The 13,256-nt window shown below is 37.9% G+C and overlaps 1 protein-coding gene and 1 long non-coding RNA gene across 2 annotated transcripts in view; one reads left to right on the top strand and one right to left on the bottom strand.

The window, feature by feature from the left end:
* Positions 1–13,256, bottom strand: part of LOC110257996 (uncharacterized) — an 819,260-nt gene that overhangs the window by 247,472 nt on the left and 558,532 nt on the right. The gene's annotated exons all lie outside the window — the stretch shown is intronic.
* On the top strand, positions 4,352–5,314 carry LOC110258621 (olfactory receptor 10C1-like). Its single transcript, XM_021081916.2, has one exon. The coding sequence runs from the start codon at positions 4,352–4,354 to the stop codon at positions 5,312–5,314; it is 963 nt and encodes a 320-aa protein (XP_020937575.1).

Genomic DNA, 13,256 nt, shown 5'->3' with positions numbered 1-13,256 from the left:
TCTGGCATAGGCCGGTGGCTACAGCTCCGATTAGACCCTGAACCTGGGAACCTCCATATGCCACAAGAGTGGCCCGAGAAATGGCAAAAAGACCAAAAAAAAAAAAAAAAAATTCAGTACCTTACAGTTTTTCATCATCCTAGCATATATCTTTGACTCTTAGGGTTTCTTTATTACTTTTAATAGAAACAAATGTGCTCTTTGTCACACTCATGTGTAACTAGAAAATTATTATGATTTGTTAATTTGAATCTTTTAAAATAACCAGAATAGGAGTTCCCGTCATGGTGCAGTGGAAAGGAATCCAACTAGGAACCATGAGGTTGAGGGTTCGATCCCTGGGCTTGCTCAGTGGGTTAAGGATCCGGCGTTGCTATGAGCTGTGGTGTAGGTCACAGACCCAGCTTAGATCATGTGTTTTTTTGTGGCTGTGGTGTAGGCCAGCAGCTGTAGCTCCAATTAGATCCCTAGCCTGGAAACCTCCATATACCGTGGGTGCAGCCCTAAACAGGTAAAAAAAAAAAATCAGAATAAGTACTAACTGCTTCTATATACTATATGAAAGTTATTTATTTTTGATGATGAATTTTTAATTCAAACAAAAATTTTAAATCTGAGCATTTCATATTAATAGCCAACAGTGTCAAATATTTGGCTCCACCAGTACATGTCACTTGAATTAATATCACATTGTGCACACAGTCTATGACAGCAGTTATCTATGATAGCAGTTATCTATGATAGCAGTTATCTATGATATAGGTTACTCATTATATTCTATATTTATTTTTACTTTTGTTTTTACATTACCTTTTATATATATTCATTTTGCTTCCTAAATGCTCATAATTAACAAAAAAATAGAGACAGACAAGTCCACTGCAATTCCTGAGAGACAGAATCAAACCACTTTCTGACATTCTAGTGAGAAGAAAATATGTCTCCTGGGAAAGAAAGGCATGATAAGGATTCAGAACAGGGGGAAGGAATGAAGTAAAACATATTCATATTCCTTTTTTTCGGATGAGAAAGGTTAAAATATATGTCATATAATCAGCACAGACCTGCATGCTTGTGTGTGTGTGTGTGAGTGTGTGTGTGTGTGTGTGTGTGTGAGTGTGTGTGTTTGTGTGTGTGTGTGTGAGTGTGTGTGTGTGTGTGTGTGTGTGTGTGGCTGAGGGCATTGCTAGGAAGGACATAATGCTCCCTCAGGAGACACAATCTTCCTGGAATCAGACAAGGTCCTGATGACAACAAAAGCTTCTCAGTGTATAGTCTTAGAAGTGAGGACTGGGGAAATTTACATCCTCTGAATGTGGGGAGGTTATAAGGAGAGCATGCAGACAAAATCAGGGAGTGGCTACTCAGAAGCTAATATCATCTACTTTTTTCCCTCAAAAATTATGATTAAAGGTATGTGATATAAATGATTTCTTAAGAGGGTTCTATAAGATGGATTAAAGTGTAAAAATGAATAGCTAACACTCAAAGCATTATTCAGTTCTGGACATTATTTTAATCAGTTATTTTCTCCTTCTCTGAAGACTATAAAAATTTACTCAGTTTACCAGTGACCCAGTCAGAAAACTGCTGTAAGTTATTCTAAATTAATTATTTCCCAGGAAATAGACATATCTCTTATCTTTGGGTAATTGGAAATGCCTCCATTATCCTGTACCTGTTATTCCCATCAAGTGATAAAACAGTTTCTGCTAGCTTATGTTAAGGCATCACTTTGTTAAAATACTAAGTGATGCTGAAATAAGTATGGATAAATGGTGGGAGGCAATGGGATATCATCTATGCAATATTTAATGACCAATTTACATAAATTATATATACTATTCAAGCATTTTGGAAATAATTTTAGCATAATGAAGATTAATATTTATTGAGTTTTTATTGTATTCTGGGCACTGTACTAAGTGTTTCAGGTAAAATATCTAATCATTATCTTATGTTTTCCTTTGGCTGATAGGAAATAAACATTTCATTATGAAAAAAGAGATTAAGAAGGGACTGAGTCAGTTAAGAACAGTCCTAATTATGTGGAGCTGACTCCAAATGAATCAGTTCTGCTGGGTTATTTCCAAAGCAGAGCTGCAGAGAATGTGCATGTCTTGGATCTTGGGCTGGGTAAGGTGACACATGAAGCAAAGCCATGAGCTACTAAATTTATCCTTTCTCCTTCTCGATGTATTTCTTTCAGATATCCAGCTATCATTAAAACTCCATCTCAAGATTTAAAGCTGCAGAATCTTGTCAATGTTCAATGACCACTTGACCTTTCATTACACTGAGCAGGAATCTATAAAACAGTTTATCATTGGGCATGAAACTCCTATATCTTTAGATTAACAAAACAGTGCATATTCAGGTGGTGACTGATTCTTAATACAGGTTATTTTTATATAATGGCAATAGCAGACAATATTGTATGCAGAGTCCTATGAGTTCATTAACATGAGACTTCTAAAGGGCAAGGGTTTTTGAGGGTGATAAAGTACACTTTAATTTCTTATTTTGAATTCATCATTGCCTGTACAATGTTGGCACGTTTAACACAAAACGACTCAGCAAGAAAGATGGGAAGGGTTTCATCATCCTTCCTTCATGTGGACATGATAAATCAGAAACTTTAGGTCAAGAAAATATTATCAGATGGGAGACAGAGAATGTTCATGCCAAATTGTACTGCCTGGGATGCTCCTTTCTGCAGACCCCTGACACCTGCCTTGAATATCTCACACTCTTTCTGTAGGCAATGATTAAAATTAAACATTCTTGGTATATACACAAAATGATTAAAATTAAACATTCTTGGTATGTACACAAAGCTGGCCTCTAGTACATGGATCTCAGGTCAACCAACAAAAGGTCAACAGAGAGCAAATCCAGAAAACAATAGAAAGTGTAATGAAAAAAATCTGATTTTACCTGATGTGAAATTATTCTAAGTGAGAGCGAGGAAGAAGAGAATTTAACATTTGCTTGCTTTCTCACTTCTAATGAGACCTATACATTTACTTCTATAGTATTTAATATTTACTTCTAGACAGAGTATCCTTCTTTGACTGTTTAAATATTTAGAAGCATTCACAGATCTTCACTATCTCAGATATCTCAGTTTTTCAACTGTCTCTGAAGTTTGTGAGGTTTTAAAAAGTACTTACCACAGGATGTCTTTTTAATTCACCCTGCGGGTCTAAGAATATCACATGACTAAGAGCAGGCATCAGCCTTTGTGCCGTCAGCCCACACTGTGGGCCATCCACCAGCAGGTTTCTCTCATTCCCACACCCTCTGACACCAACCCACAGCACAGGCATTTGCTGTCTACAGTCTAAATGGCGAGAGATATTTATGAAATGAAATTTTGTGATGTCCCTAGTTAAGAAAGAGTCAGGCATTCGCCTTTGCTGGTTGGAATTTCCGCCTTGTTCCTTCCATCAGAGTCACCAGGGAAACTTGCAATTTGTCCCAGATCCACAAAGACAGAATGAATAAGATATACATTTATGTTTTTAACTGACAAAAGGGATGACAATTTCTTCACATCCAGAGTTTTCTATGCAACTGCGTAGGCTATGATTGAGAAGTCAGGACATCTAAGAAAATATTTGGGGTTAAAAAAAAATAAGTAAACTATTGTCTGTTTTCTTTGCCACAGCCTTAACTGAATTGAGTTGCTATGTGGGAAACATAGATATCAAATTTTATAATTAAGTCAATCACAGTGCAAGGCAAATGCTTAATAATACTTTAACATAAGTGTAACTGCTTTATAATAAAATACTTGATGTGCAAGCAACTTTTTCAACAGTCATATACGCTGATGGTCCCTGTAATCGTGCAGAGTTGCTACTTCACATTTATGAATTTTGAATCAGTCTACTTCTTTCCATCTTTTTTTACATATTAAATCCAGGACCTACAATAATAACTGAAAAATACTTTGAAAATACACTTTGCTCCATAAATAGTGTTTAATAAATGAGTAAAGAAAGCAAGTCAGTGGGTAAAGAATAGGAAAGAAATAGGTAGGTATGGGAGGACCTTTATTTGGTAGTATTTGGCAAATGATTAAAAAAAAGAGAGGAGAAAGAATTTTACTTAATTTTTTTCCATTATATGTCTACTGACCAGATATATTTCTGACAAATCAACCAGGATAATAAACATAGAATAGGATTTGGTTTCAAGATGAGGGTAACTTCCAAACTTTGAATTTTAGAATAGCAGAAAAGAAATCTATCTCTCTGACTCAAGAGAGCTTGTTAAGAGTAAGAGAAAGATTCAGATTTCTATGTGAAAGATTCTTGATGATGACCTTGCCTTCTTTTTTTCAGGCATGACCTTCAACTGTTCCTTGTGGCAGGACAACAGCATGTCTGTCAAACGCTTTGCCTTTGCCAGATTCTCTGAGGTCACTGAACAGTGTTTCCTTTTGTTTACCCTCATCCTGCTCATGTTCTTAGCATCACTGACGGGCAATGCTCTCATAGCCACTGCCATCTGGACCAACCGGGTCCTCCACACCCCCATGTACTTCTTCCTGGCCAACCTGTCTCTCTTGGAGATTGGCTACACGTGCTCTGTCATACCCAAGATGCTGCAGAGCCTTGTGAGCGAGGCCCGAGGAATCTCTCGGGAGGGGTGTGCCACACAGATGTTTTTCTTCACATTTTTTGGTATCAGTGAGTGCTGTCTTTTGGCCGCCATGGCTTTTGACCGCTATATGGCCATATGCTCCCCACTTCACTATGCAACACGAATGAGTCGTGGAGTGTGTGTCCATTTGGCAATGGTTTCTTGGGGAGTGGGATGCATGGTAAGCTTGGGCCAGACCAACTATATTTTCTCCCTGGACTTCTGTGGCCCCTGTGAAATAGACCACTTCTTCTGTGACCTCCCCCCTATCCTGGCACTTGCCTGTGGGGATACCTCCCATAATGAGGCTGCAGTCTTTGCTGTGGCCATCCTTTGCATTTCCAGCCCATTTTTACTCATCATTGCTGCTTATGGCAGAATTCTAGCTGCCGTGCTGAGCATGCCCTCACCTGAGGGTCGCCAAAAAGCTCTTTCCACCTGTTCTTCCCACTTACTTGTAGTAACACTCTTCTATGGCTCAGGATCTGTCACCTACTTGAGACCCAAGGCTAGCCATTCACCAGGAATAGATAAACTCCTAGCCCTCTCCTATACCGTGGTGACATCCATGCTCAACCCCATCATCTACAGTTTACGGAACAAGGAAGTCAAGGCAGCTCTTAGGAGAACTCTAGGCAAGAAAAAAGTATTGGCTCATAGGTAGATAGAAGAAGATGACACAAATTGCTCTTTGAAAAAGATGCACACTCAATCTAAGAGAAAACAAAAGAAGAAGAGGGAAAGAAAGAAATGTACTTGCCAATCTTTTGTAAAAACCTCCTTTGGATTAATAACTCTGCATATAATAGTGGTAATATGATAAAGAATGGAGAACTGTGACTGCTACTGTGACAACTCATAGTATAGAATGAATAAGTTCTGCCATTCTAACATACAGCATGGTAACTGTAGTTAATAATACTGTATTATATACTTCAAATTTGCTAACAACGTAGATCTTAAGTGTTCTTACCACACACACACACAAAAGACAACTATGTGAGGCAATTAATGTGTTACTTAATTGTGGTAATCATTTCACAATAGATACATATATCGAATCATTACATTATACATATTAAGTCTTAACTCTTGACAATTTTTTTTTTTGTCTTTTTGTCTTTTGTTGTTGTTGTTGTTGTTGCTATTTCTTGGGCCGCTCCCGCGGCATATGGAGATTCCCAGGCTAGGGGTTGAATCGGAACTGTAGCCACCGGCCTACGCCAGAGCCACAGCAACGCGGGATCCGAGCCGCGTCTGCAACCTACACCACAGCTCACAGCAACGCCAGATCGTTAACCCACTGAGCAAGTGCAGGGATCGAACCCGCAACCTCATGGTTCCTAGTCGGATTCGTTAACCACTGCGCCACGACGGGAACTCCATCTCTTGATAATTTTATTTGTCATGTTTATCTCAATAAAGCTGGAAAAGAAAAGATGTGATAATTCTACTGATGTTCATTAATGACCAAAATGTGTATTTTACCATATATGCCCATTTTACCAAAAGATATCTAATTCCTTGAAGACCAAAACATTAATACATTGTGGTTTTTATTTATATCTGTGTGCAATTAATTAAGAATGGAAATAATATGAACATACAAAAGTAATTACTTAACAGTTATGCAGAAGAAATAGGCAGGAATTATCTCTAGGTATTAGAGATGATTATTTGTAAACATGTTTACTAATCTAGAAAAAGTGAATGATTTACTAAAAATTAATGTAGGTTAAAAACAATTTGTATAACATGACCTTTTGTTTAGTTTACTAATTTTGAAGAGTTTTTTCATGTTTGAAAAGGTCAGAAACTAGACAGTTACATGTAAAATAATAAGATTAAAACATTTCCCCACCTCGCATATAAAAACAAACTCAAAGTGAATGAAAGACCTAAATGTAAGACCTTAAACCATAAAATTCCTAGAAGAGAACATAGGCAGAACCCTCTAATGACATAAATCATAGCAATACCTTTTTGGATCTGTATGCTAAGGCAAAAGAAATAAAAGCAAAAACAAACAAATAAGACCTAATTAACCTTAAAAGCTTTTGCAAAGCAAAGAAAATTACCTACCAAACAAAAGGACAACCTACTAAACAGGAGAAATTATTTGCAAATGATATTTCTGATAAGGGGTTAATACATTAAAAAGCTCATACAACTCAATATCAAAAAACAAACAACTCAATCGAAAAATGGGCAAGGAGTTCCCGTTGTGGCTCAACATGTTACAAACCTGACTAGTAACTACAAGGATGCGGGTTCAATCCCTGGCCTCACTCAGTGGGTTAAAGATCCAGCACTACTGTCAGCTGTGGTGTACACTGAAGACATGGCTCAGATCCCATGTTTCTGTGGCTGTGGCGTAGGCCAGCAACTACAGCTCCAATTACATCCCTAGCCTGGGAGCTTCCATATGCTTCAGGTGTGGCCTCCAAAATGGGCAGAAGACCTGAATAAACATTTTTTCAAAGAATATATATAGATGGCTAACAGGCACATGAATAGATGCTCAGCATCACTAATTATCAGGCAAATGCAAATCAAAACCACAATGAGATATCACCTCAGAGCTATCAAAATGGCTATCATCAAAACAATACAAATAATGAATATTGGTGAGGATGTAGAGAAAAGGAAACCCTTGTGTACTCTTAGTGGGAATATAAATCGGTGATTCCTTATGGAAAAAAATTATAGAGTTTTCGTGAAAAAATTGAAAAGCAAACTGCCATATGATCCAGCAATTCCATCTCTGGGATTGTATCTAAAGAACACAAAAACATTAATTTGAAAAGATACAGGCACCCCAATGTTCATAGCAGCATTATTTACAAAGGCAAGTCATGGGAACAAGCTTAGTATCTATTAGCATTTAAATAGATAAAGGAGATGAAGGAGATGTGAACATTATAACTGTGTGTGTATGTGTGTGATAAATATTTCATGTTATCACTTACATGTGGAATCTAAAAATCAAAAGAAATTAATGTATATAACAAGACAGAAACCGTTTCACAAATATAGAGAACAAACTGGTGTTTTCCAATGGAAAGAGGGAAGAGAGGAAAGGCAAAATAGAGGAATGGAATTAACAGATATAAACTACTATGTATAATATAGATAAGAAACAAGGTTTATCGTCTAACACAGGGGATTATAGCCATTATCTTATAAAAATTTTAACAGAGTATAATCTGTAAAAATATTGAATCACTATGCTGTTTAAATCATCTATAATATTCTAAAACATCAATATTTCAATAAAATAATAATAAATATAGGGGGAAAGGGCACACTAATAGCTATATCTATATCAGAGCATATAGACACAAAGACAAGAATTGTTACTATAGCCAAAAAAAATTTATGATGATAAATTTAGTCTATCCATCAAAAAGTTATAGCAATCACAAACATGATGCATCTAGTAGCAGATTACCAAAATGCATAAGGAAAAAACTAACAGAACTGATTGGATAAATAGATAATTCCACAATAACAGTTGAACTTCAATACCCCACTTAAAATAATGGATAGAACAATTAAACAGAATATGAGCAAGTAGAGAGAGACTTGAACAACATAAACAAAATAAAACTAACAGACATCTACTGAACACTTCACCCAACAAAGCAGAATACATATACTTCTCATCACATACAGAACATTCTATAGAATCAATCATTTGTTAGGCCATGAAACAAATCACAATAAATTTAAAATGATTGAAAGTATGCCCTCTGAGCAAAATGAAATGAAACAGAATGGATAACAAAAATACTGTACACAGAAATCGATTACATTTCTATATACTAATAATAAAAGATCAGAAAGAGAAATCAGAGAAGCCATCCCATTTACAATCACATCAAAAACAATAAAATACCTAGGAATAAACCTGCCTAAAGAGACAAAAGACCTATATTCTGAAAACTGTAAAACACTGATGAAAGAAATCAAAGATGACACAAACAGATGGACAGATAAACCATGCTCTTGAGTTAAAAGAATCAATATTATCAAAATATTGCCATACCACCCACAGCAATCTACAGATTCAATGCAATCTCTCTCAAATTACCAAAGACATTCTTAACAGAACTAGAACAAAATATTTTAAAATTTGTATGGAAACACAAGAGACCCTGAATAGCCAAAGCAATATCAGAAAAAAAACAAAAATGGAGGTATCAAGCTTCCTGACATAAGACAATACCACAAAGCTACAGTCATCAAAACAATATGGTACTGACACAAAACCAGAACTATAGACCAATGGAACAGGACAGAAAGCCCCCATATAAACCGAAGTAACTATGGTCAACTAATCTATGACAGGGAGGACAGACTATATAGTGGAAGAAAGATAGTCTCTTCGATAAATGGTGCTGGGGAAACTGGAAAGCCACATGTAAAAGAATGAAATCTAACACCACATACAAAAATAAATTCAAAAAGAATTAATACCTAAATATAAGGCCAGATACTATAAAACTCCTAGAGGAAAACATAGGCAGAATGCTCTTTGACATAAATAACAACAATATCTTGGAGTTCCCATCATGGCGCAGTGGTTAATGAATCTGACTAGGAACCATGAGGTTGCGGGTTCGGTCCCTGGCCTTGCTCAGTGGGTTAAGGATCCGGCGTTGCCGTGAGCTGTGGTGTAGGTTGCAGACGCGGCTCAGATCCCACGTTGCTGTGGCTCTGGCGAAGGCTGGAGACTACAGCTCCGATTCGACCCCTAGCCTGGGAACCTCCATATGCCACGGGAGCGGCCCAAGAAATAGCAAAAAGACAAAAATATCTTGTTTGATCCACTCCTGGAATAATGACAATAAAGACACAAAGAAACCAATGGGCCCCAAACAAATTCAAAAGCTTTTGCACAGCAAAGGAAACCATTAAAAAAATGAAAAGACAACCCACAGAATGGGAGAAAATCTTTGCCAACAATGCAACAGACAAGGGCCTAATCTCCAAAATTTAGAAACAATTCATACAACTCAACAACAACAAAGCAACCCCATTGAAAAATGTGCAGAAGACCTAAATAGACATTTCTCCAAAAAAGACATACAGATGGCCAACAGGCACATGGAAAAAAATGGTTAATATCACTAATTATTAGAGAAATGCAAATCAAAACTAGTAGGAGGTACCAACTCACACCTGTCTGAATGGCCATAATTAAGAAGTGAACAAATAACTTCCCATCGTAGAGCAGCAAAAACAAATCCAACTAGGAACCATGAGGTTACAGGTTCGATCCCTGACCTCTCTCAGTGGGTTAAGGATCTGGCATTATCGTGAGCTGTGCTGTAGGTTGCAGACATGGCTCGGATCTGGCATTGCTGTGGCTCTGGTGTAGGCCGGCAGCAACAGCTCTGATTAGACCCCTAGCCTGGGAACCTCCATATGCCATGGGTGCGGCCCTAAAAAGACTAAAGACAAAAAGAAAAGGTCAACAAATAACAAATGCTGGAGAGGATGTGGAGAAAAAGGTACCCTCCTCCACTGTTGGTGGGAATGTAAACTGGTACAACCACTATGGAAAGCAGTATAGAGGTACCTCAGGAATCTAAATGTAGAGCTACCATATGATCCAGAAATTTTACTCCTGGGCATCTATCTGGACAAAACTTGCATTGAAAAAGATACACGTACCCCTATGTTCATAACAGCACTATTCACAATAGTCAAGACATGGAAGCAACCTAGATGTCCATCAACAGAAGAAAGGATTAAGAAGATGTGGTGCATCTGTACAATGGAATATTACTAATGCCATTTGCAGCAACATGGGTGGAACTAGAGACTCTCATACTAAATGAAGTAAGTCAGAAAAAAAAAGACAAATACCATAGGATATAAATTATTTGTGGAATCTAAAATATGGAAAAGATGATCCTATCTAAAAAACAAACAAACAAAAAATGCAGAAACAGATCATGGCCAAGGAGAGCAGACTTGCGGCTCCCAAGGGAGAGAGGGAAGGGAGTGGCATGGATGGGCATTTTGGGGCTTTCTTGGATGCAAACTATTAATTTGGAATGAATGGGAAATGGGACCCTACTGAACAGCACAGGAAATGTGAGTGATTAAGTCATCTTCCTGTACAACAGAACTTGCCAAAACATTGTAAATGAACTACACTTTAATAATAATAATAAAATAAAAACTATATTATGAAATATACAAGTATGTAGAAATTAGACAATGCACTTCTTCTTTTTTTGGTATTTTTTTGTCTTTTTAGGGCCACACTCGTGGCATATGGAAGTTCACAGGCTAGGAGCCTAATAGGAGCTGTAGCTGCCAGCCTACACCACAGCCACAGCAATGCCAGATCCTTAACCCACTGAGCAAGGCCAGAGATCTAATTTATATCCTTGTGGATCCTAGTCGGGTTCATTAACCACTGAGCCATGATGAGAACTCCCAGAAAATAATCTTTTGATGAAACTTAGAAAATTATGCTATAGAGAGCCTGGGAAGTAAATTTATATTGAGTATTCCTTCTTAGAGGGATCTTTAAGCTCAAAAATGAAATACAGGAACCAACTAGCCATGATGAAATCTGGGAAAGAATATTTTAGGTGGGAGAAATGGTGATTCGAATGTTCGGAAGCATGGAACGATATTGGTCTGTCTGTAAATGGAGAGTTATATCAGCTATAATAGATGGCACGCTCCACCTGGGAAAATGAGGGAAGTTGAAAAAAGGAAATATTGTCAAAGGTGTGAGAAGGATTTAGAACCCCAACAAGGGGCGTCTATATGTGTACTGTACATGCACTACCCTGGAACTAGTCACAGTGGATGTCTGTCACATACCCAAGGCCTGAAGCAACAAAGTGGGGAAGTGGTACTGGAAACCAGAAAAAAAGAAACCGTAATACACAGCCATCTCCAAGAGCTATGACTTTTGCTTGAGCAATACAGGCTGCCTCATGTGTCCCAGCTGAGAGGGAGCCAAGGGAAAATAAACCAAACTAGCTGTTCTCTCTTTCTCTAATCCTCAACTGGTGACCCCCATTGGCTGAAGCCAAACAGAAGCCATATATCAAGGACTCCTTTTGGTTCAGACTCTTGAGTAAAGCATAGAGTACAACATGCATAGTGGGACAAAGAGCGGATCTGGGGCGAGGGAGGAAAGAGAATGAAATATACCTGTCACACTTGTAAAGTGAAACAATACACACCCATGTGATACGAGTGGTTTCCTTTACAGAAAGGACAGTGAGATTATGGGCCATGGGAAGAGGCTGTTTAAAGGGAGATGTATCTATTTGTACATGTTATTCAGTACATTTGAACTTGCTTCTCAAAATAATGTACTCACAGATTGTGTGTATAAATTTTAAATCTTAGTGTTTGTATTCAAATCAGACTACTATTATGTGGAATGTTGTGTGTGCGTGTGTGTTTGAGAGAGAGAGAGAAAGAGAGAGGGTGAGAGAGAGCAAGAGAGGCTGTTAGTCTTTATATTAGAAGATCATTAAATACTTTAAAGGATTTTTAATTTAATTTTATTCCACCTCACTAGAAAGACCACTTATGGTTTTTCTTCTCTCTTCAACTAATTTTGGTGTTCATTTATTTATTCTGTTTGACCAGAAATATTACATCTTATTTGATATATTCTACAAATGAACAAAGTAAGATTTCAAGGACTTCCCATTGCAGTGTAGCAGAAATAAATCTGACTGATATTCGTGAGGTTGTGGGTTCAATCCCTGGCCTTGCTCATTGGGTCAGGGGCCTGGTGTTGCTCTGAACTGTGCTGTAAGTCACAGACGTAGATCAAATGCCATGTTGCTGTGGCTGTGGCTGCAATGTAGGCCAGCAGCAATAGCTCCAATTTGACCCCTAGCTTGGGAACTTCCATATGCTGTGGTGCAGTCCTAAAAAAAAAAGATATTCAGGAAACTCACATGAAATTCTCCACAACCATTTACTCAAATTAGCTTTGGTCTAAATGAATCCTATTTAAAAGTTTTGTCCCACAACTACTAGAAAGAGAAATTAAGAAAACAACCCTATATACAATTGCGTTAAAAAGAATAAAATACTGGGAGTTCCCGTCGTGTCTCAGTGGAGAACAAATCCGACTAGGAACCATGAGGTTGCGGGTTCAATCCCTGACCTTGCTCAGTGGGTTAAGGATCCGGCATTGCCATGAGCTGTGGTGTAGGTTGCAGACGCAGCTTGGATCTGGCATTGCTGTGGCTCTGGTGTAGGCCAGCGGCTACAGCTCTGATTCGACCCCTAGCCTAGGAACCTCCATGTGCTGCGGGAGCAGCCCAAGAAATGGCAAAAATAAAGACCAAAAAAAAAAAAAAGAATAAAATACCTAGAAATGAATTTAACTGAGAAGGTGAAAGACTAATACACTGAAAACCACAGGTAACTGAAAAAAGTATTGAAGTTCAGAGTTCCCATCATGGCTCAGTGGTTAATGAATCTGACTAGGAACCATGAGGTTGTGGGTTGGATCCCCTGCCTTGCTCAGTGGGTTAAGGATCTGGCGTTGCCATGACCTGTGGTGTAGGTTGCAGACACAGCTTGGATCTGGCATTGCTGTGGCTGTA

This window comes from Sus scrofa, chromosome 7 (genome assembly GCF_054392235.1).
Source record: "Sus scrofa isolate SSC_HxYL_T2T_F1_AM1 chromosome 7, Sscrofa_HxYL_maternal_Yorkshire_Landrace_v2.0, whole genome shotgun sequence".
Taxonomy (NCBI): Eukaryota; Metazoa; Chordata; class Mammalia; order Artiodactyla; family Suidae; genus Sus; species Sus scrofa.
The sequence above is the reverse complement of the archived record's forward strand: the minus strand, read 5'-3'. Positions and strand labels throughout refer to the sequence as shown.

Bases quoted from the DNA above. Each gene is read 5' to 3' on its own strand.
- LOC110258621 (XM_021081916.2), top strand. From the start codon at position 4,352: ATGACCTTCAACTGTTCCTTGTGGCAGGACAACAGCATGTCTGTCAAA.